This window comes from Mycteria americana, chromosome 1, assembly GCF_035582795.1.
Source record: "Mycteria americana isolate JAX WOST 10 ecotype Jacksonville Zoo and Gardens chromosome 1, USCA_MyAme_1.0, whole genome shotgun sequence".
In the NCBI taxonomy this organism is placed as follows: Eukaryota; Metazoa; Chordata; class Aves; order Ciconiiformes; family Ciconiidae; genus Mycteria; species Mycteria americana.
This window is the reverse complement of record NC_134365.1, coordinates 121,401,176-121,426,220: the sequence shown is the minus strand read 5'-3', so window position 1 is coordinate 121,426,220 and position 25,045 is coordinate 121,401,176. Positions and strand designations below refer to the sequence as shown.

Below are 25,045 nucleotides of genomic sequence, written 5' to 3'. Positions count from 1 at the left end.
AAAAACCCCACCCAACACAAAGTCAACTGAACATGATTTTAGAAAGCCACATGGAAGCAAAAATAGTAATCTATGGTGCTAATGGAAGGGACTAATCTCAAACAAAATGGGTAAGAAAAAAAAACTAAAAAGATTAGCACCCGAGAGCTTTTTAAAGAGAAAGTGCCAGGATATGCCATTGAACAGGCAACAGAGTTCTGGAGAACTCTAACTATGGCACGTAGGGGATAAAAAAGTGCCCTCAAAGTATTTAATATGAAATTCTACAAGGAAATTAACATGAGCATTATTTTAAAGTTAATAATACAGATAAAAATTTAAAAAGAAAAAAAAAAAATCACCCATTTTTCTTTGGACTGTAGCTTGCCCTAATACAAAATGCAGTGGAAGTTCACACCTCCGAAATACAGAATGCTGCAGACCAACGTAACTGGAACACAAAAGCTGAAGCATTAACTGACTACATACTTACGGGTTGAAGTATTTTATTTTCCCCAATCCTCCAAAATATACTTTTCAAGTCACTGCAGTTTCTGCAGTTAGGATATTGTTCATTCTTTGTCTGAGATGCAGTTGGTTTGGTTTTTTTTTTTTTTCCTGTAGCAGTGTCCTAACTTGTTGGGCATAAAGCTTTTTCTGAAACCCCTTTTAAATAGATTAACTTGCAATTTGAGCCTGTGCCCTCTTCAGGCTACTTCTTCATGAACCAATGAAGCAAGCATAAAGGTTTATCTACAAGGAACTTAACCATACACTAACATCTTACAGTTCTTTAGAAATTAAACACAGAACTGAAATAAAAGTAATCTTAAGTAAAAATGCAAGTCTTTAAGGGGGGGATTATGTTCAATATTAGTATTCTGCTATAATTTGACTTAGGACATTCAGAATGCTAATTATGCTACCTCATGATAACTTAGAACAATAATCTATACTTCCACATACCACTGTGATCACTGTATTGAAATGGTTTGTTTCCCATCTGACTTTCTTCTATTTTCTTTTTAGCAGAATTCTGTGCCTCTTCTCGTGCACATTTTCTTCGTAATTTTTTTTCTTGTTTCATTTTTAACTTCCTAAGACTGAAAAAAGCAATTAAGCAGCGAGCCTAATGTTAGTTAAGTTGCAAAAGGAGTTAGGCACATCTCAGTTATTTTTCATGTCTTACAATAGCTATAAGCTTCATTCTACTATAAAATATTATGCTGAAAACTACAAATATAATAAAGCTAGTTTTAATTTAGAAGTTAAGAGACTACAAAATTTCATAAAAATTTCATAAAGATCAAGTGTAACAATATACGCAAGATGCAATAATTTTTACTTCCATTAATGATGTCTGAATTAGGATTAACTTAAATATTATCAGATTTTGCTTAACTTATAACTCAGCATTTTGAACCAAATATTAACATTTGATTTCCTTAACTTTTAAAAATCAATTTTGTTCATTCTCACAGTATGATTCCTCATTATTTATAACCTTACTTGACCAAAAAGCGTAAGCTCAGTTATGCCAAAGGAACATGCATCAACAACAGAAGTAGCACCATTATATACAGTTTTTATTTACACTTTCTAAACATTCACACAAAGTTGGTTAGATAGTAAATTCTGTGGAACAGTGGTGTTGAACTTATGCCACACAGTGATACCTCTCGCATCCAGCTAAAAATCTTGCTGAGTTTCTTCCCTCTAGCAAAGGGAAGGAATAGAATGATGCTTGCAATCTCAGACTGAAAATAGAGGTGGTATTCTAATCTAGATACATATGCAGTGAAAGTCAAGTGTAATTAAGAAACTCAATCCATTAAGAAGAATAAACAGACATCCATTCTTTCAGCATTCCAATTGTTAAGTATCTTAGCACAAATGAAAGACATGTATGGAGAGCAAAAGTAAAGAAACAGTCCTCAAGTTCTGCACAAAGCGTCCAAATCACACTTTCCCCAAACGACACGTTACTTCCCTACCCACAGGTTTCACAATGAAATTAGGTTTCAGGTATAAAGACTTCAAGATGACTGCAGCAATTTATATTCAAAAACTATTGGTTCAAATCACTGGGAAGTCAATGGTGCAATGGACAATTTATCCCTCGATACAGAGGTGTGGGAAATCAGATTTGCATCAACTCATATCCTGTATATCTGAAAACAGTTTCCTGCGGCCAAACTGAAAATGTTGTTTTTAGAGAACTGTATGACCACTAGAGAGCTACCAATAATTTATTCAGCAATACCAGTAAATGCCTCCTGTGCTCATTATAAATCTGTATCTCTGTATCTTCTTTTACAAGTTAATTTAAATGCTTTTAAAATTGGATCATAACATCTTTTACCAGACTTTTCAGTTTATCGGAGGCAAAGGGCAAGAATAGCTTTCCAAAGTATTTGTGGTATTTTAGCAGTTCTTAAAAAGGCATGAAAACCAATCCTAGAGAAAAATGTTTTGTTCTCAAATTGATTCAACTTAGTTTTAAACAGTAGAGAGCTTACCTTGAACATTTCTGTTTAATACTGGCTCTTGGTGGTTCCTTGGTTTTTGTGATTTTTTGTTCAAACTATCAAAATAAGTAACACCATATCAATTAAATTTGGGTTACAATGCAACATTGCTGTATTCAAAACCCAGGAACATTTGATGCTTTGGAAAGCAGTAAAAGTAATACTACAAAAGAGATAATGCAGCCTACATAAGCCTCATGAAGGTCCACCTAAAAATTATCTTGTACTGCTATAACTTGGTATATAGTGATACTTCTTTATCCGCAGAAAAGACATGTTGAAAGGTAACACAGAGTCAGGAAGAAGTGGAAGCTGTTTTGCTTTACCAGCGGGCAGGAAGCAAACTTTACAATCTTTTTTTTTTTTTTGCTTCTCACAGACCAATACTGCTCGGGGAAGAAGTATCCATCTTCCTGCGACTCTGTAGAAGCTAAGAGCACCCTTCCCATACAACTATTTCATTTAGCAAGATTAGCTCCAAGTTAAACTAACAGTTCCTTTCATCTTGCACAAGCTAAATATAAAACAAAGCTCCAGTTCCCATCCATGACAATTCTAACCAATACCATAATGTAATGCCCACTCCATCAAAAGAACCAGTAAGACAACAGGTAATTAATATTCCTAAATAATGCTCAGATTCTGTAGTTAAAACAGCATATTTCTTATGCGTTTGCACTTATATTCTCATCTTCACTTTATCTCCTTTACCAGAGTAAATATTTTAAAGATTATTTCCATATTTTGTATGAACATTTACTTACTTCACATTTTACCAGACCAGAAGAACTGAAAATAACTATTTTTGAAATAAGGCCTGTACAATCAGGAGTGAAACACAATTCTTGAAGAAAATCCTGTAGGAGAAGATGATACACACAACAAAGACATTTAAATTCATACAAAATCTATGTTCTTATGCAGATTACAGTTTCTTAATTTGAGGTGACCAAGGTAATTAAAGCTAACACAGTCCTAAATTACTGGACGAGGAAAGCAAGTGACAGCTGACTTGGCAAGGACTGCAAATCAAAAGGATCCTAGATCTGTGGCATATACCTGTTATTCCCTGTAGCAAAGCCCCTCCTCCTCCATCTTCACATTCAACAGTCAACTTTAACAATATTCTTTTATGAGTTCATACTCTGCCTGGATTTCCCTTCATTTTATACTTCCTGCTGATACATTACTCAATGTTGAACTGTTGCTTCAACAGCAGGACTGTAGAAGGGATAAGACTTCCATATGGGAGGACATAAATGATGCAAGATAAATAGGCTAAGCATACTAAGCCTTCACACAGAGAGGCCTTTCTTCTGTAGACAACAGCAAGCTTTACCCACACTTGCATGTCAGACAATTTAGCAAGAGACTCCTCTTTCCTGTCTCTCCTCTTGCCATTGTCATTCGGGTGAAACATCAAGCTGTAGCACTGCACTTACCATAAAACAAAGGAATGCTATAATCTTGACTAAAAAACGAAAAAATAAAATGCTTATTGTCTGACACAGCTCTTACCTTATCACTTTTATCACTGTAGTTTGTTGTTTTCAACTTTTTCCAACAGCTGATATGAAACTCCACTCTACATTGCTGACAGCAAGCAATACGTATAAAACCCTAACATTGAGAAATAATATGAATTTAACATCTTTAAAAAAAAAAAAAAAAAACAGACCACAAAAAAAACCAGAAAACAATGCACAACTTAACAGTAGATAGGATATGATGGTGTGTTCCAGATAGCACTTTAACATGAAAGGCAGCAGAAAACAGGTAAACATGAACTTTTATTTCCCAAACCCTTTTAAACTAAAAATTTACCTTAAAGTCTGGGTCTGTAAAATATATTTGGATTTTGGAGTGGCCATAGCATTGCTGGTATCGACAAATTGCATCTGGTTCTGGAGGGAACTTGCATTCCTCAATACAATTCTTTAAAATCAACTAAGAAACACAAAATGATATAAGACAAATTGCACAGAAACCAGGAAAAGATTCAGTATCTACTCACAAACTTCTAGGGAACTCTGCAGTGAGCCACACATCTCTTTTTGAACAGCAGACAAGTAATACCAAAAGAACAACTCTTTTCTAGTGAAAGCTATCAAAGATTGTCCTTTTGTGACAAAAATATTCAAAAGCTCCTCTGAACTGCTCAGTATTCATAGCTTCCCTGCGTGCAGGTTTATCTTGAACAAAGGTTTTACATGCTGACCAATTCCAAACACATGAGAATACAGTAAGTTTTCCATTGCCAAAATGATGAGCCAGATTACTCAGGTAACATGATGAAAATGGGGCGCCTGCTCATTTCCATCATTTCGCAGCATTTCAGGAGTGCCTCACCTGGGATCTGCATTACAGGATCAAGTACATTCACAGGGACAGCTCAGACCTGGCCCTGCACTACAGCCAGTGAGATCTCCAAGAACAGTGTCTGAGGTAAAGACATTTCAGTGGCTTTATGTAAAGTCAGTTCAAGTCCCACAGGGTTGGCATTGAGCCCAGATTAATAAAACATTATTAGAAACAAAGAGACCATCAAGTTACAGCCTTTCAGATATTTGCATTTTGCTCTCCAGAAGTCCCAGACCACTGATGTATTACTGTGGCCAGACTACTGTGGTGTCAGCGGGGGGTCTATGAGAAATCTTTAGGTCAGTTTTTGTTTAGGAAACAACAGTACTGCTGCTTCTACCAGAAACAAAACAGGTCACTATAGTATAGCCAAGTTCATACACTGAATAACCTAGCATGTTCTACTGTGTCAAACTGCCTCCATGCAGAGGAGCTCATGCGTCTTGCCTCTCATGGCATGGTTTATCCAGAAACCCTTCACAAATAACAGTGACTCAATTATAGTTTAAAAACAATAACAATAGTAATTTAAAAAAAGCTGTTCAGTGTGAGAAAGCAGTTTGTAGTGTCAGAACCACAAGTTAGATTTTTCAAGTCAAACAGGGAATTTTACCATGCCAGTCCCACTGCATCGACCAAGAACTACACGGTCAAACTCTCCTATTTGGTTTTAAACATAGCACCACTGCTGCAATTTTCAACTTCATGTTTTTGCTAATTCAAATTTTTAACTGGTTCTCTCTAGCATTACGTTGTGTATAGTATTCACATCTACTTAAAGTTTGGTAACATGCAACTAATAAGTTGACACACTATGAAGCACTTGGAGATTAGAACCATATTATTACATAGAAATACCCAAGCATAGAGCCTTGTGCTGTAAATAGTATGCTTCCCAGGTGTTCAAATTTGTCATTGCAAGAAGAGTTCTGCTCTACAAAGACCAGGCCTTGGGGCTGACAATACTCTAGAAAATGAGCAGCAGCAGTTGCACTGGCTGCTCCAGGCTCAAACCTCCCCTTCGCCCCCCATCTTTCTTTGGCCTTGACAATGAGGAGACAGGGAGGAGGATGACAACTTTTTTTTTTTTTGGAAAGGCCATTTGACAGAGCAGGGTTTTATGCCTTTTTTTTTTTTTTTTTTTTTTAAACATACCTGTAAATTCTCTGTTCGTGTCTCTTCAATGACCTGAGATGTTGTAGGCCAAGTTAATACTCCAGGCACAATCTTGTGGTTAACCATTGTTTGTGATTTCATGAACTGATCGAGCGCATCTGAAAATCTGAAGTTTGAAACAGGTACATGTTCAGATCATATATGAATAGCTTCTACATGGCCTGTAATACTTTCATGATTCATTTATGGTCCAAGGAAAAAAAATGGTAACTGTAAGTGGAATGAGAGAGCACCTGGTTCAGTAAGTTATCTGTTTAAGGACTCTTCAGCATAAAAGACTCAAGGTGTGAGAGTCAGTAAGCCAGCCTGGGTAAGGGGCCCAGAGTCCAGGCACAGATATGAGAGCCTGCACTGATATTCAAGGGAGCCATGAACATGGGTGTGCTTGTCAATCCAGAGAGTGAGGGCACACGTATGTTCACTAGTGACCTTCAACCCTGACCAGCCAGGGAGGAGGCACAGGACACTGCTACCCGTACTTGTATTTTACATGAGTTCAGGTAGTGCTATACATGGGAGCTGCTCCGCCTGGGGTAGTCTGGGTGGCCAGCTGTGTTGTCGTGTGTGCGTGTGTGTGTGTGTACACACCTCTTTGGGACACACACACAGCCTCACTATGGGTCAAAACTGCCAAGGGAAACAACAGCCACATCCGTGGGACTGGGACACAGATACCTCCTGGGTCTCAGACTGCATCTGGCTATGCTGTGGCAGTGGGAAGGACGAATTCCCTCTCAGCATCCAACACTCTCTGACCAGGTGCTTTTAGATATTCCACATGAGGAGGGTTTAATGTTTAATATCAAACTTATTTATTTGGCATTGTATTGGGTTTATGCAGCAAGGTTGGGCGGGAGGGTGGGGGCCAGTGCTGCAGGGGTGGCCTCTGTGAGGAGAGGCCGGGGCTGCCCCGTTCTGGACACAGCCAGTTCCAGCTGGATCCAATGAACCCACCACAGGGCACAGCTAAGCCCCTCGGGCAAGATGGTGGCACCTCAGGGAATGCATGGGTAAGAAAGGACAAAACATACTGCACGGCTGTGAGGAGTAAGGAAAAAAAAGTGTGAGAAACAGCCCTTAAAGCACCAAGGTAAGAAGGAGGGGGCTCCAGGCACTGAGCAGAGATTCCCCTGCAGCCCCTGGAGAGCATCCCGCTGGAGCAGGTATCCACACTGCAGCCATGGAGGACCCCTGCCAGAGCAGGTGGATGCGCCCCGAAGGAACTGCGGCCAGTGGAGAGGCCCCAGGCTGCAGCAGGGGAGGAGTGTGTGGAGGAAGGAGCGGTAGAGAGGAGCTGTTATGGACTGACCACAACCCCCGCTCCCCATGCCCCTGTACCACTGTGGGGAAGAGGAGGTAGACGAGTCAGGAATGAGGGAGTGAAGTCGAGCCTGGGATAAAGGGGGGTGGGGGGAAGGTGATTTTAGTTTTTTTACTTCGTTTCCCACCATCCAATTCTATTTAACAGACAATAAATTCAATTATTTTTCCTCAAGTTGAGTCTGTTTTACCTGTAACTGTAATTTAGCAAGTGATTGCCCTGTCTTTATCTCAACCCCTGGGCTTTTTCATGTTATTTTCTCCCCCTCTCCTGTTGAGGAGGGGGAGTGGGAGCGCAGCTGGGTAGGGGTCTGGCAGCCAGCCAAGATCAACCCACCACAGGCGTTACCGGGGATTTTGATTAAGTAGAGCAATACAGTGATATACTGAAATCACAACACAAGCATAACATAGCAATTGCAATACACAGCTGAATCAATACAAACATGATTCCCGTTACTGGTCTCTATATGCTTACCGTCAGGACGCTGGGAAGCAATACCGCCAGGAATACGTGGGTTGAAGCCAGCTCAAGCCCTTTGCTCTCAAGTTGATTAGTTGTCCAGTTTCTGCACTTTATGTTCTACTGAGCCACGTATGCACTCCCCCCCTCTCCCCATGTTGGTCTGGCTAGCTCAGGAAGACATCACTCCTTTATCTGTCTCAGGGAACCCGATGACTCACTTGTGCAGCTGCCTTATCTAAAACCAAGGTTACCCTCCAGTCTCCCTGGTGTTGAGATAAGTTAAGCTTTCTTTATGATACATTTTTCCCTGAGATCATAGTTTTTTGTCCTTCTCCTATGAGCTCTCCTCCACTGCAGGGGTGTGCTGGTCGGTCATATCCCTGTGCCCCCGACTCCACTTGAGTCAGCGGCTTCCATTACACTAAAAGTTGTAATAAATCAGTCTGACGTATGAATTTAGTGGTTAACAAAGAATAGTTTAAAAACCCCACACACATGGTTTCTCAAATGAAAATATTTTTTGTATCAAATATTGAAGCTTTATATTATACCAACCTGTTTTGTCTGAGGTATACTTTTCCAATTCCATAGTATGCCAAACAACCAAATCTTTCTTCCTGGTACTGTTCAATTATTTTCTTAAACTGGTCTTCAGCCTTTGTCAATGCCTTCAAAACAAATTTAAGACAAAAATATGTGACACTTTGCCAGAAGCTTTTCACTTTACTGGAGAAAAAAAAGCAGAGGAAGAGTGGGTCAGTGTGCCCTATTCTTTGATCAGTCTGACAAACAGTAAAGGGAATTGAGCAACCTTATGATCACACACAAAGCCTTCCCTTTTTTAAAAAAAGAAACTTATTCTGTAAACATGGGTTCCCTCTGAAATATTGAAATTAAATGATGGAGCTCACTGAGCTACAAACACCCAGACATTTTAAAATTCATTGTAAGACACTGAATATTTTTAAACACTGCACGGGAAAAAAAAAACCCAACCCAAAGAAACCCTAAACAACCCACACATCTGTTTTGGTGTTTTCCAGAACCAAATGCATTTTCTTTGTTTTAGAAGCAGAATGTTTGTGTTGGAAAGACTACTGCATAACCACATTACAACGAAGTAGAAGGAAAATAGTTGACTATACTTCATTAATATTTAAGAATCTCATTTGAAAGCTTAAAAAGAAATTTGGTAGCTTAATTTATCCAAAACCACTAAAGATCTAGTCTCAGATATTAAAACATATGATTTTCTAAAATGTGACAAAAGCTTTCCTTCCCCACTCATTTTACGTCTGTTAAGAAGAGACAAAAATGGATGACCAACTACCTGAACTAGCATTTTGAATAAAAGCAATATAGTGGCTTAATATCATACCTCAGGCTGTCCTATTCCAAGAAGAGCAGTGGCATGTCCATAGATGATTACAACATAATTAATAATACGAAGATTCACTTGCTGCAAATAGAGTCAAATTATAGTAGTAGCACACACAAAAACACTTTGCTGGTAACTAGAACATTACTGTCTACTGTGAACTGAAGATGTTCACTACAACAGAGATAGGAAACCCTTCTCTCACCCTTCTTATCATAGCCTCTACCCAGATTTATGTTACAATTAGCATAAAAAGTGAAGGTTAACTACACCTTTACTGCTGATCATTTGGCACCCCTACATATTTCAAAGTGATACATCCTGAAACATCTGCTTTTAGAAATGTTATAACTACAGGCCTTACTATGTTGACTTCATGCAGCACAGTGTGTCTTTGCTGTATTTTATGTTCAGCATTGAGCAGATTATTAAAAAAAAAAAATCACCACAAAAAAATCCTTTTTCTTCCTAATAAACTAGGTCACAATTCCAGATGGATTGGTGCATTACTTGCTTGGACAGACTTGTTGTTGGCACTGCATCAGCCCTTACTAAAATGGGAGCTTGAAACACAGCAACGCATGTGCACACACATTGTCAGACAAAACTTAATACTACAGTACAATAATTTAAAAGAAATCTAGGATGACAAATGGGTCGATGGCTGATTGGCTAGATACATATACGCAAAATTTCACAGTATTTGCCATCAAAGAGTTATCTGACCTGAAGAATATAAATTCTTTTTACCCTACATTATTATGAATAAAGGTTAAGAAACAACTGTCCATTGTCAGCTTATCAAATAAGATATTTGATAAGAGTATCTTATATTATTCTTTATAAGAATATTATTTTGGTAAGTATTTTTTAGATTGCATCTAGAAATGTACATGTATGCTGAACACTACAAAAATACATCCTATGCTACTATCCTGTTCTCATTTGTAAGCTTCTTTGCATACATATCAGTGAAATACTTGGCATTGCAGTCAACATCACAAGCAACAATTCAATAATAATGACTATTTTGGTGGAAGGAAAGAATGAAACGTGATATTGAAAGCATAAACTTCAATTACCCTAATAAACCAAGTTATTCCTCTCAGTTTACCTTTAATTCTGAAGGATTTAGAATGCTCAACAATTGTGAAAAGGCTTGTTCAGCACTGTGACACCGCTGGTCCATCAAGGCTGTATAACCATCACGAACAAGGGATTTAACTGCTTCTGGCAACATAGTTAAATCCACCTAAAATATTTAGGAAAACAGTAAGTCCAAAAGAAAATAGTCTTTTTTTTTTAAGCAAGCAAGCTATTTGCTAAAATACTTATCCAACAGACAACTGTTAAAATTCTGTACTTCCTACAGTTTTATCACAATTCCACTTTTAAAGCAGCAAATCAGGTACATTTTTATAAAACTCTGTTTTAAATTCAACTTCTAAAAACTTAATATTTTAATGGACCTACTGCTGCTAATCTCTTAAAAACCTAGTTTTTGTTCTAAGTTTAGATCCTTTCCTCTCCAGAAAGTTTCAAATTTAGTTCAAGCATCATTTTAATACTTCTTACATATTAAAAAAACCCCCAGACTTATGCTTTTCCCGCTTGTACACTCCATTTTGTGTACAAACATTTCTGAAAAACCTGAGAACTATTTAATTCTGCCTACACTTTCTCTCCATCTAGGTTAATATTTAATGCTAGAAGGTTTCAGAATGCATTATGTCATTAGCCTTTCACTACAGATACTTCCTGAAGTCTGTGGGAATTTCCAGCAGTAAGCCTGTAAATCAAGACAAGCAGTTGTAGAATGAGGAACTTCTATTCTCTTGATCTGTTGAAACACTAAAATAAAACTAGCTTTGGGAAGCAGATCATTGTGCCAGGGTAGAAGTAATTCAGCTATTTAAAAAGCTCCTCTAACATCTATTCCTGCAATCACAAGCAAAAAGCAAAGAAAAAGGAGGCCCACCTGTGTATTTTAGGCCACTCCTCATTTCAGTATGAATTAATCTTCAGTATGAAGTAATCCTGCTTTACAAGCTTTTCATTAACTGCCCTTCGCTCTCCCTCCCCCGCCCCCCTCCCAATATGTTAAAATTTGAACCTGGGATTCTGAAGACAGGGTTGGGGGCAGGGAGAAATTGAAAGAATGGGAAGATTCGGGAAGAATGGAACATAGTAACTTCTGAGTTGCCCGATTTTTTTTTTAACATTATTCTAATGGTGTACTTATAATTGTATTCCTGTGAACTGAATTAGGCTTTTGACATACTACATTTAATGCATGTCCTGAATGTATTTTCCTGAACATCTATGAATTTTGATCTTACTTTGTTTTCATCCTGTCAACTGACGAAAAAGGACAAACATAAGAAAATACCCATGATCTAATGACAGTTATAAACAAAAGTGGCAGAGACAGTGGAAACTACAAATAGATACAGGAAAGACCAAAATGCAGAAATGAGTTAATGAAAAAATGATTCAGACTTACTTTAATTTCCTAGAACTATTGATACAAGGTAATGCTGTCAGAGCATATAGTTATAGAACAGAACAAATTATATTAGTTTAATTTTAAGCTACATGACATATGAAACTGATTAAGCCAACTAAAAACGTTACTTTCGATACTATTAATGCATCAGCCTTACAAAAATAGTATTTTAAAGGAATTAAGGCATCTTAGTGCAGGCAGAACCTGCACCTTCTCCTGAATCCAGTTTTCTCTTATGAGGTAATTAATCAGAATAGAGGTTTCTGGTATCTACTTCCCCAAATGAACAGAGAGGAAATTACTAATTATGTATGTCCCCATGATTTCATTCAAGAGCTTTGGGATGCTCATCATTCATTACTGATAAGACATGAGAAGGAGAACTTTCAATTTATGAATTTTATAGCATTTTAAACAGCCATTCAACAAAATGTTCTATGATTATTTCCAAATGTATGTATCAAACACGGGAAAACATATTTAGTCAGAAATTTGGGAAGGGTATTATAAATCCCTGAATGATTCCCAGCGATTTTTGTAGTTTTTATTACAAATTAAGATACAAGGGAGCTATATTACTAACTCATGTTTCCAGCTAAGTTATTCTAATGACTACACTGAGTTTTGTTACACTAATTTCCAGTGTGAAGTCTTACAGGAGGGGAAGGAGGAGAACCAAAAAGAAGACTAAAAGCAACAAGACAGTATAAATCAGTGTAATCACACAATTTTTGTCTCCTTATAAAAGTCAGGCTAAGCATGAAGTGGTAAATTTTTGAATGAATCAAGATTTTGGACAGTGTTACTAAAAGGTGACAAATCATTTAAGCTGAAGGTCATATGCTAATCAATTCCCAGTTACCTGTTGCACAGTACAGAAGAGTTTATCTTGGATGGCTTTAGACTCTATCTTCAAATCAGGGTGATCTCTGCAAATAACGGGACAATGGCATCATGAGTTTATACATGTACTTTATATGTAATCTTATTTTCAAGAAACAGAAATTTCTGCGCTTTTATCAACCACATGACATTTGCCTACAAGCTAGAGATTATTATGGCACACTTTCACAATTGCGATAACAAGTACTGTAACACTATCAAGGATTATGATACTATTCCTATAGTTCATATACTCTGGCTCAGGAATCACTAGGGCTTCAGGGAAGCAGGAGTCTTCATCATTTTATTTGTTTTCTTTTATCTTCTCCACCTTATTCTCAGCTGAGTTGGTCTTATGAAGGGGTGGGATAGGTGACTACAGAACTTCCCTACACCAAAGGCAGCAGTATAAGAAGGTGCTTAGGCCTCTTTCCCCTTCTCTACTGTTCTTAAGTACAAGATCCTTTATCCTAGCACAACTGCTGCTTAAAATCAAATACATGTAGCAGCTGTACATGGTGGGGGCCGGGAGAACGGAGACGAGAGTAATAGAGTTGTTCTTCCCAGCTCTTCCTTTCCACTACTGCAGCAGAAATGCCACACACAACTAGAGAATGGAGGAAGTATAATGAAGAGGCAAAGTATTGCTTGATACTCTAAACTAAATCCTCAATGCTAAGATTGTTACTCAATCCTTAATGCTACTATATTGCCTGTGCTAACATACATGCGGTTCTGGCGCACATTCGAAGGCATCAAACACTCATCATCCGAGATAAAATTCTTTACTGTGTCAAGGGCATTCCCTAGATTTTTGGAAGCCAAGCAACTTCCTAATTACAGAAATGGAGATAAGATTGTAACTGACCATGCACCTCACTTGTTGAGAAATACTGCATTTTTTTTATAGGTCTAATAAACTTCCCTGTAAGAGAAGCAATTTTGCAGATGGTTCAGTAACTTCAAAGAGGATTTGTTCCCATAGTGAATTCTAATGTTCCCCCCCCCTTAAAGTGAAAGGAGAAAGAAGTCAGTGGCAACCCAGTTAAATAACATAAATGACCTCTCCTGTGACAAAGTTTCAATTGTCCTAGCTACAGCGGTATTCAAAAAGAGTTATGGAAAAACAAAAGGACTGTACTGTAATAAATATAGATTAAAAGATGGTAGGCTTTGTGGTCACACTTCAATTAGGACTGGGGATAATCAGGTTCAGCTCCCAGATTTCCTAAAGGCTTGGACTCCTCTACATGAAAAATCTGCCTTTAAAAATTATCACTTAATGGAAACCTTTCTATTTCAATATAAACAGCTTATTTTGCTGTAGCCCTCATCTGTTTTTAATCATCCTAAACACAACTGAAGAACACTAGCTGAAGAAGCATACAAGCAAGAAAGTACAGTCAGAGCTTAATTTGTCTAATTTCACAGCTCAGGTTAAACCACTGAAAGCTTCCATTCTGCATGGCCTTAAGTAGTAAGTCATCATTTGCCTCAGTCATCTTAGAAATAAGTCAGCTGTAACAGTTCTTTACTCCTTAACTATCTATTAAATGAGGAAATATGTTGGCAAATGGAATCACCTATAAATGCAGCAATTTCCTCAAACCTGTTTAGAGCACGATGGGCCCAGTATCACTGGAAATAATTATTTCTTTTGTTGAACCTTGTTTTAAATGTTGTACCAGATGGAAGCATAAGTTTTGTCCATAAAATCTATAGTGCTTATTACCTCAACTAATTTAATTTTGGCCCCAAAGCATCAAACATACTCATTTACATTCAGCATGTTCTACTGGGAGTATTCACGTAGTTAAAATTAGACATTTATATGCTTTAAGAGAAGATTCAAGTCTACAAACAACTAAAGGATGCTTTAAGTAAAAGTTCTTTTCTAGTATTCAATTTTGAGACTGACTTACAATGCTTTCCTCACAGTCAAATCTCTTTTTCTTAGTAAGCACATGAAGTGTCAGAGAAGTTTTAAAATTATTTGGTAAACAGAGTAGAACTAGTACAAAGAGGCCTTGAAAATAAGATAGAGCTTGAGTTATGTTGTGGTGGAAGTTTGTAACAACTGGAACAAGATTCCAATTATCTTTTGCTTTAAAGGAAGCACATTTTTTATTACGGCTATACTGTGTGACTTGCTTTTGGCCAACAGTTTTTAAACAGCAGTTATTAAAATTATGCCTTCATTTACTAAAATTCAACTGAGCTTTGGAAAATATTTAGTTTTCAAGTAATAACCCAGGCTCTTCGTGAAAACTGGAATTTTGTGACTTTTAATCAGCTATCTTAACACAAACTATATACTGAAGAGTATGTAAACCAATGTAAACAAAGCAAAGAGCAAGCAGCAAGTCAAAGTTGCATTAACTCCTTTAAGTGCTACATAAAATAACACAAAATAGTAATAAATTAAAAAATAAATACAATTCTTTACCTCGTCTTTTCAGAGTCACCAGGTTTGGTTTTTGGCCTTCCTTTGTTTTGATGACTTTGGCCTGTAATGAGAAAAAGTATTTCAAACAAAATGATCATCACCTAAAACAAAGGAAAAAAATGCACTGAGAACTCATAGTTTTCTTTATAAATAATAGATCTTAAACGTTTACAATATCGAAAACTAACACAACTGAGAAGTTTTTCAAAAACTCACTTCCGAGTGTTACAGTATGAATTTGATATTATTTTTATTCACTAGTACAGGATTTTATTAACCCTCTTAAAGGGGAAAAGATACTTCAAATAAACAGAAGAATCTTAAAATTCTGTGAGATACGATCTGACTCTACAATATTGTAACAATTATTAAAGTGGACTCCAACCTAAAGAAATCAGTATGTTATACAAAACCACAGTTTATATTATTCACTATTAGTTGATAACTAGAATTTTTAAAGGGAATAATAGATCACTATGGATGTTCCAGTTTGACTACAGAAATTTTACAGAAAGAGTCTGCTACTTCAAAAATACATTGCTAAAGGAGTTAAGTTCAACTCGCATTAATCTTAGAAATGTAAACATACGAGTGGATCAAGATAAGTGTCCGTGATTACAAAATAAAAGTGTTTGACGATGTGGCAATACTGGATCACAAAGACAAGAAAGAACCTATCATGTGATACCGATTCATTTCTATCTCTGAAACTTAATGTCAAAGACTTAACACAAAACTTTACTAATACACTTTACAACTTCAGGGATCTAACACTGTCATTGATTAGTTACAGGGCTCTACAAGCCAAGTAAACAATTCATTAGTAACAAGGAAGAAGAAAACACATTTTAAGACTTTATTGTAATTGGTCAAAACCAGGAAGCCATGCCATTAACTGCAAAATAATCTCTCAACCGTTTTCTGTGGAATTAAAACATAACATTAGGCATCGGAATGTGCATGTGCATACTCATGATTAAGTCAAGAAGTTTTTAATTTTCAAGAATTTTAAGTTAGAACTTTACAGGGCATTAATGACTCAACAGCAACAGCGACAAAATCCACTTATGGGAGAGCTGCCTTCTAGTAACCATACGATTAGACAAGCAAGGCAAAAAATAGCATTTCTGGACTGGTAAGGAACTAACAAGCAGGTGATGAATTCAGTTGCAGAACTGCTGAGCATCACATGTTGCAGGTGTTCCTTATTACACATGGTAAATTGAAGGGGTGCGGAGCAGCAGATTTTTTTGCTAGTTAAACCTAATGGATTTTACATGGCATACAGCAATGCCACTTTCTGCCTCAGGTACCTGTTCCATGAGGGGATAGTTCCAGCTATAATCTTTCAGAAGCAGTTTAGAAGGCAACTGTGGCTTCCTAATATTGCACACACTCATACAGACAACATACAGTCTAGCACCTGGATTCAACCTATTTGAGCACTGGAACCCAAACATAAGGTACAGCTACCTAAATTATTAAATATTGCGTGATTTATTATTACACTTATGCTGAACTACCATAAAATCAAATTTGAAAAAGAGAGTTATTAATTTTATATATAAAGTTTCAGTAACTATCTATGCTTAAAAATGTTTATTTCATGATACTCAGAGAAGTACTTTATATGATTATATACAAAATACTGAAAGACACTGCTTGTGGAAAAATACAAATCTACCCACTTGAGTAAGCTCACTCAAGCCAGGAGGATGTCTCATGTACTAATTTCTCAAGTTAAATCGTATGCATACACGCTTCATGCCTTGTGCCACAAGTAATTTTTCATTAAAAACTACTTATGACATAAAATTTAAATTAATCAGAACAAAAATCAAACATCATGAAGACAGAACACATCCAGAATTATTTTATAAACCATTTCTTGAAATTGTCTGAATACGTGTCTGTTGAAACAGTTCATACGCATTAAAAACTCCAAAGCTACACTAATAATCACCACAAATTCCTCATAACAGAGACATTTAAATAATGGAAAACAGTAATCCTTTTGAAAGCCATAAAACACTTCAAGCATATCATCATTTAAACATTTAAAGATAGAGATATACTACCTTTTCTTCATTATATAGGTTCCTTTCCCTTAAGGGGAAGGATCTATCATTCCAAACAAAATCTTAAAGAAATACAAGCCTTCCCTCTCACCATCAAAATAAAGAATTAACCAGCAGTATTTTTTCATTGAATGATCTAATTTTAAAAGCCATTCAACAAAAATTATTTCAGAAAAGTTTCCTACAGAAACTATTACTCCCATATACCACCCAACTTAAAAAGACACTACTTTCAGATTTTTAAAAAATACCTTTAAATAAAAGTGACAAGCAAATCCTGCTGAATTACAGTTAAAATACTTTAGGAGATATATTAATTGAACGGCAAACATGATTCACTTACCCCACAAACATTTTAAAACATTAGTAGAAGTAGTATTGCTTTTGCTAGACATTCCCATTAGGAGCAAACAAAGATATTTAACAGAAATGTACACATGCTCAAAAAAATAGTACATGCAGACAAAAACTGAAATTAAAAAGGACAGTAACTTTAAGATAAGATACAGTGGCATAAAGTTCCTTTACATTAAATCTCCTGCAAGTCTTAAGCCTTTAAGTGAACAAAGCCTAAAAAAAAGAAAGCTATTCTTCCCCACCGAGAGTAAACCTGTATCAGCTAGTCATTCAGAGTGTAACTCCTCCTTTCAAATCAAAGCCAAATCAAATATTTCCTTCTACTTCAGTACTGACATAATAAGTATGAGGGGGAGAGGAGGAGGAGGAAGGAAGAAAAGAAAAAACAAAACAAAACAAAAACCAAACCACCACGGAATTAGCACAGGGTTTTTTTTTTAAATTAATACATTCAACGCATTTCATAGTCCTATGATCTCTTTAGCCTAGAAGAATTTTCAGTTCTCTCCCACCATTCAGTCTTTCATTATCCCTCTTCCCTCCTCAACCTCTCTAAAAATCAGCTATCCTTCTGACACCCTGCCCCTTCACCAGCATCAGCAGTGTAGACAGACTGCAGACACCCTGCCCTTGACCAGTATCAGCAGCATAGACGGACTGCCAACACCCTGCCCTCTGACCAACATGGGTCGCTGCCCACATTATTCATGTAAAGTACGATTCTCTCAAATCCCACTACTGTTGGTGGAGCCAAGGGGCAGTGCAACTCTTACCCGCATTCAGAAGGCATCTGCATGATTTCGTCTTGCTGCCAGATGACCTGGATACCAAGCGTCCCTGGCAGTCCACTGGAGCCAGGGCATCACTTATAATCCCATGTCTGCTATTGGTGATCGGGCAGGTCACTGTATGGGCACATAGTTGCTGATCTTTTCTGCTGCTTCAATAAAGCTTTGTTTTATAACGTGTCGTCAGATTCCATTACTATTCAGACCTCACCTTCTCACTCAGGAAGATGTCTGGATTCACTTAGTTGTCACTTGCTTCAAACTCATTCAAAATTCCCTATGGCCTCCGTGCATTTCTTATTTTGCCCCTTCATACCATCTACATATAGTTCCTCAAAACTGATGTGTATTCCAGAGCTTGACCTACCCTTTCTAAAACTCTTCCTTGACTTATACTTTCTGCAATAAGTTATTTCAACACTTTATAGTTTCTCCTTTTCTTTTTTATTATCCTACCACATAACCTCTTTTCAACAAACTCGTCTTGACTCTTCTTTTGCTACCTTTCCCACATTTTACATCTCCCAATACATCCTTTAATTCTTCAAGATGTTCACATATCTCCAAAGTCCACAAGCACAGGATCACTACTACTGCTTATTTTAAAATAATATTTTGTAATACATCTTCACTGGCTTCCTAAAATCAAATTTTGAAGTGCTCTGCACTTTGGCAGCTATTCAGCTAAGTATTTATGTGAAGTCCAAAGAACTGTACTGCTGGGCACCAAGGACTTCAGACGGTTGTTGCATGGTCAGGACTAGAAGGACCCACTGCCTTGGAGGTCACAATGTTAGAATACAGCATGAGCATGCAGCTGGTCCAGGTCCAGTAGCAGTATTCCATACAAACATTATAAATAAGAACAATTTCTGAATGTCAAGGAAATATCTTACGCTGTCTTGGTTACAGCAGGTTTAGCAGGTGATTAAAAAAACAAGCAAAATTCAGGAAAAGATTTCACTTCGAAGATCAGAACTGCTTGCACTTCACTTTCACCACAGAAAAGTAACTCTGGCACTGTGGGAGTTTTGGGGGGTGGGAGTTCTCTCTATAAATGGGTTGGGTTTTTTTTTTTTTATTCATTTAAAAAAAAAATACCACCAAACATGAACAATAAATCATACCAACTTATACCTCGTAAAGTTTGGAGCTAAAGATCCACTCTGACAAATATTTTGTGGCCTCCTTCCTCTCTAACTGCAGGATTATTTTCTTAAGGATCTACATAGAGCTTTTAGTAATCACAAATGAATTATGAATATTGAAACCACCCACATGCTTCTCAAATTTAGATCCTGTGACTCAGTATCCTACTTTTTAGTTCCAGTTTCAATTCTGAATACATACATGTAAAGTAGATTTACAAATCTACATGTAAAGTAGATTTACAATCCTACAAAGGCATGAAGGAAATAAGACAGAAAAACAGAACAGAAGATGTATCTAAGTAACTGCACACTAACAGGAAAACAAGTGAAACATGATCGCTTACTGTTGTGAAAATAACACTAGATACACTTTTGCTTATTAATAACGGCAACAGCAAGGGAAGAACCGACTCGGACTTGATAAATAGCAAAAACGAACTCACTTGGTTGAAACTCCAGAGACCAACCTTTGCTTTCTGTTCTTTGGATGTCAGTTACCTAATGACAAATATGTTAGTTTGGTTTTACACAGATAACAAAAACCAAATAGATACTACTCACTAAATTTAAACAAAAAAAAAAGAACCTAAACCACTAAAATTTAAACAAAGAAATCACAATGATAATATGGTATATTATGTCCCCAAGAGGTAAAGAAAAATAATTTCATTAATCAAAGTGTATTTGTACACTTATACTTTTTTCCCCCAAATTCATATAAATTACTTACTAGTCTGCCAAATACGAGCCTTTTTTGCAGTAATATTCATCCCAAAGGAAGATTAAATTTACACAGACCTACATTATGAAGATTTTCATATCATAAAAGCAGACGAGTTTTTGTAAGACAGTCAAAAATCTTTAAGATCTTCTTGTGTGTTCTATAGATCATTTTCTTTTTCAGCAAGTTCTAAGTTTCGTTTCCTCGCCTTTGCCCTCGTACATTGGTTTCATTTTCCCTGCTAACGAGTCATTTCTTTTTTTGCTGCTCCGCCCTCCTGTGAAACCTGAAAGGGTTTTTTTCACATGTGCATGCTAAATTGTTTTGCCCTTGCTAGTAATTCACATGATTTATCCTCTTCTTTCCTATATCACATAGCTTATTCATAACACACTTTATAGGCTAAATTATAATAAACAATTTATTAACTAGCTTACAATAATGATGGTAAAGATGATCTGAAAGAGGTGCAAATGTTTCTTTTCAATTAATAATTAGTGAAAAAGAGAAGAACTGTCTGTAAGCAAACTGGAGGTTGATTATTAAATTTTTAATTCCATGCTGTCATAGCAGGACTGTCACAGTCTGCATGTGTCTAGCAAAGCAAACCACTCAGGAAAATTTATGCACAGGAATGGTTTACAGGCTCCCCATGATACTGGACATGAGATAGGCACCAAGACAGCAACAGCTGGGAAATTCCACTGACATCCACTGAAACCCCCCTAAAACAAGGTAAGCATCAAGAAAATCCCCCAATTTTCCACTTTTTTGGGGGTGTGTGTTTGTTTTTAAGGAATAAACAGATATGTACTGGTTTTGGCTGGGATAAAGTTAATTTTCTTCATAGCAGCTCGTATGGTGCTGCATTTTGGATTTGTTATTAAAAGAGCGTTGATAACACAGGGATGTTTTAGCTATTCCTGAGCAGTGCTTACACAGAGTCAAGGCCTTTTCTGTTTCACATGCTGCTCCACCAGCGAGTAGGTTGGGGTGCACCAGAAGCTGGGAGGGGACACAGCCAGGACAGCTGACCCCAACTGACCAAAGGGATATCCCAGACCATATGACATGTGCTGCAATATAAGCTGGGGGAAGGAGAAAGGGGCAAGTTCTGAGTTACACCATCTGTCTTCCCAAGTAACCATTATGAGTGATGAAGCTCTGCTTTCCTGGCAACGGCTAAACATCTGCCTGGAAGTAGTGAATGAATTCTTTGTTTTGCTTTGCTCATGTGTACAGCTTCTGCTTTGCCTGTTAAACTGTCTTTATTTCAACCCACGAGTTTTCTCACTTTTACCCTTATGATTTTCCCCCCCATCCTGCTGAGGGGAATGGGCAAGCAGCTGCATGAGGCTGAGCTGCCTACCAGGGTTAAACCACAACAACACAGTATACCATTGCACTTTCAACAGTTAAATAACCTTCTAAAAGGCAGAATTAGAGGCTTTTGTTGATGGATTTCTTTGGTGACCCTTCACTAACATGTATCCTTCATTTAATTATTTTCAGGAACAAAAATCAACCATGAACAGAGAACAAAGTTTAGTCTATTAAGTTTCTGTGATGGATGCATTCGACTCCTTGACCAAACTAGTGGCAGTTTGGTTCAGACTCCAAAGGAGGTAAAGGCCTAGGCTGTGACCAGACCATGAACTTCTCTAGTTCCAACCTGTTCTTTGAAAACCCACACAGGAACAGGGTGACATGGTGAGCTTTGATGTATATGAACTTGGAAACCAGAACATCGATCATGCGATTAACACATAAATAGCAGATGGTTCTTCCAAAACTAATTTGGTCAAGGGACAAAGGAAGTTGTGGGTACAAGGAGTCTCATGCTTACCTTTTCCATCGCACGAAATTTGACTACGAGCCAACCACTTTATTCTGTAAATATGACAGCCTGAGAGAGCTTTTTTTGAGCTCTCCCCCCTAAGTAGCTGGCAGTATGGCAGTGATCTCCCCTTGAGTTGGGACACCTCTCAAGGTTACTCCTCAAGGTTGAGAGACCCCTTACCAACTGCAGATCTTCGGTAAATGACCAACATTGCACATAACCTTGCATCACAGGGCATTAAGATCTTGTATTGGTAACTTTGGATCATTATTATATCCTCTGTGCAGTAGAGTAATAGATTGAACCTTGCTATCGGACTTTGTTAAGCCTCACTTTTACAATATCTTACTTCAATAAAACCACTTTTGCTGCTACCTTTGGCAGTGGTTCTTTAAGCAGTCTAAATCTCCCCTGCGACAGCTTTACTTTCTCTTTTAAGCCTTCCTCACCAAAACAGTTATTAGAAGTAATCTAGTGGAATATATGCATTTGTAAACTGTCTTTTAAATTGAAAGAATGAATCTAGAGAATTACAAAGGGCTACTAAAATAAGAAAAGTCCATCTTGCATTTTAGCACTATACTACACTTGTTTTAAACACATAAGCCAAACAGCTATTTGAGAACCACAAAACCCTAGTTTTAACTACAATCTAGTTAAGCATACTATTTAACCAATGTTTTTCCCATACGAAAGAAATCTGTTTGCAGGGCATGAAAATCATGATCTATAACCATGCAAATACCTTAACATCACAATATCAGTGCAAAATGATGCTCCAATATAGCAAAAGCCCTGTATATTAATTAACTTTGGCTAAAGCATCTTCCACAGAACTCCATTAAACCAGTACGGGCCAACTGAATCCTCTCCTAAAGCCAAAGGGAAGACCACATCTGGATGCACATTGACAGGCAGGGCTGGACAGTTGATTAAATCAGACGTGACTTCAGTCTCAGTTTCAATAAGCCCGAAGAAACCTCTATCCTCCTCATAACATACAACCTCCACATTCAAGCAACCACGTCCCACCTCCTTTTCAAATCCAAAGTTCTGAACATAGATTTGGTAGTTAAATATTACAGGAAAAGTGCACTTGGCTGAGAAAGCACACAATTATTAAAACATGGTGGCTGCAAAATTTCAGCCACACTATTAAACCACACATTCCAGGACGATGAAAAACAACACACTGTTAGTCTTGTTAAGCTACAGCTGGCATTACTTACCCTGGTATCATGTTTTTGATGACAATTATGATCTTTAGGATCAGACTGTGTTCTCTTTCTGTCTTTATCTATTTCTTTTTGTTCTTGAGAGATTATTACATGAGATTCTGAAGAACTGTAGTCTCTGATACAAAAAAAAAGAGAGAACCCTAGTTCTTCCAATGTTGATGTCTTTTCCCCGTATTTAAGACACATACCATACACGTATCATGAAAAAAACCAAAGACCAATACAAGAAGTCTACCCCTCATAGAAGTGCAATGGTGTAAGCATATTTAAAGGATTTGATCAAGCAGCGATTTTTTTATACCTTCAAATTGCACAGTCCAAGGCTATGCAAAAATATAACAAAAAAAAGTACCGTTTTCTATAAAAGGGACAGGAACTGAATTACTGCACTTTTAAAAAATTTTTTAAACAAACAAACAAATAATAATGGTAAGTAATTTAAAAAATCTTGCCCAAGGCCACATTTTATTGGTGCAATATAGAAGGGAAACAAATTTAAGTTTCTCCAGAATTTTCAGGTTTACAAAAAGTTGTTTAGTAGTTTACTTACTGTACTGTTTTTGAATGACAGATAGCACATCACTACAAGTAGACCAATAAAAGTCAAAAAGACCTTTCAGAAAAATGTTTAAAACAAAAGTTACAGCATATATTGTAACTTAGCTGAATCTGTGAATATGGAATCTCTCTTACTCTCTGCGGGCAAGGCAAAAGCACAGAATAGATGTGGCAAAATGAAGTTCCTACAAATTAGGATACACATTCATTTTTACCATTGCCAAAATGCATTTGCTAGCATTCAGTTCCTCCAATCAGCTTAATCTCCTAGCAAACTTTATATAGCAAAGTTAACACAAAAAAGTGGGTGTGATTGCACTGACATTTTCAGGCACCAAATTTTCTCAACAGTGAAGTACTTCAAGTTGGGAGGACAAAAACACATGAAAATGTAACTGTTTCCTGTTATTTCCAACATGGGTAAAACTTAAGGCTGAAGGAAACTGCTTGGAAGTGGAACACATTTGAAGATAGCTTATTTAGTTCCTAAAAGTCCACTTTACTCCTAGGCTGCACTCCGGTTGCAGTTCTGATAAGTTTATTCCTTCCATTTTTATTTACTGATAGATAATAAAATTTAAGCAATATCTATGCTATGTATTACTTAAATCTTATACTAAGCATTGCTAATTTAAAAAAAAAAAAAGGCAAACTTGACACTGGCTTACTTTTTTTCAAGAAGCGACTTCTTTGGTTTCTGTTTATGTTGTTTAGTACCTATAGAAAATTATACGGGGAGGGAAAAAAAGGAATTAGCTAGTTTCAAAAGAAAGTTACCAATGAAGGAATTTTGCTATGTTCAAGGTAGATCTTCAAATACGAAAAGGTTACCATTGATTTCTTCTAATGTCTTCTTTAACTTGTCATTTTGTTGAATAAGATCCTTAAGTCCATCAAGAATATTCTTGCATAGCTCCTGAGCTCTCTCATTAGCTTCCAAAGCGAGTTCATGTTCCCCCAGTAATGATAATGCCTTACAGAAGTGGTAGTGACCCTACATGGACATAAGTTTGAATTTCAAGTGTTCATTCACACAAATAAGAAAACAATTTATATCCAAACAGCTGCAGTAGACAATACAAAGTAAAATTTAACATACTAAAAAGTTATCTACTCCACCTGTTTCAGATAAAATGATGAATAATCAAAGTTTTCAACTACTCAGCACACTGAAACAGAATGATAATTCACTGGGAGTAGCACCTAGCTGCTCTGGCTTTGGAAAACAGCAAGTTTGCTTTTTCCCCTAACCTCACCTACTACTTTGCAATT

General features: G+C 37.0%; 1 protein-coding gene across 6 annotated transcripts in view; it reads right to left on the bottom strand.

Annotated features, from left to right (window-relative positions):
* The window catches only part of TTC3 (tetratricopeptide repeat domain 3), a 67,952-nt gene that overhangs the window by 24,926 nt on the left and 17,981 nt on the right, over nt 1–25,045 (bottom strand). For all 6 annotated transcript variants that reach the window (XM_075518470.1, XM_075518429.1, XM_075518445.1 and 3 more), the window contains exons 12-26: nt 24,605–24,767; nt 24,442–24,490; nt 23,207–23,330; nt 19,860–19,914; nt 15,043–15,103; nt 12,577–12,643; nt 10,323–10,460; nt 9,209–9,289; nt 8,386–8,498; nt 6,024–6,150; nt 4,332–4,454; nt 4,026–4,127; nt 3,272–3,364; nt 2,499–2,563; nt 946–1,082 (exon numbers count right to left, since the gene is read on the bottom strand). In XM_075518470.1, coding sequence (XP_075374585.1) covers nt 946–1,082; nt 2,499–2,563; nt 3,272–3,364; nt 4,026–4,127; nt 4,332–4,454; nt 6,024–6,150; nt 8,386–8,498; nt 9,209–9,289; nt 10,323–10,460; nt 12,577–12,643; nt 15,043–15,103; nt 19,860–19,914; nt 23,207–23,330; nt 24,442–24,490; nt 24,605–24,767 — 1,498 coding nt within the window. The remainder of the gene's footprint in view (nt 1–945; nt 1,083–2,498; nt 2,564–3,271; nt 3,365–4,025; nt 4,128–4,331; nt 4,455–6,023; nt 6,151–8,385; nt 8,499–9,208; nt 9,290–10,322; nt 10,461–12,576; nt 12,644–15,042; nt 15,104–19,859; nt 19,915–23,206; nt 23,331–24,441; nt 24,491–24,604; nt 24,768–25,045) is intronic.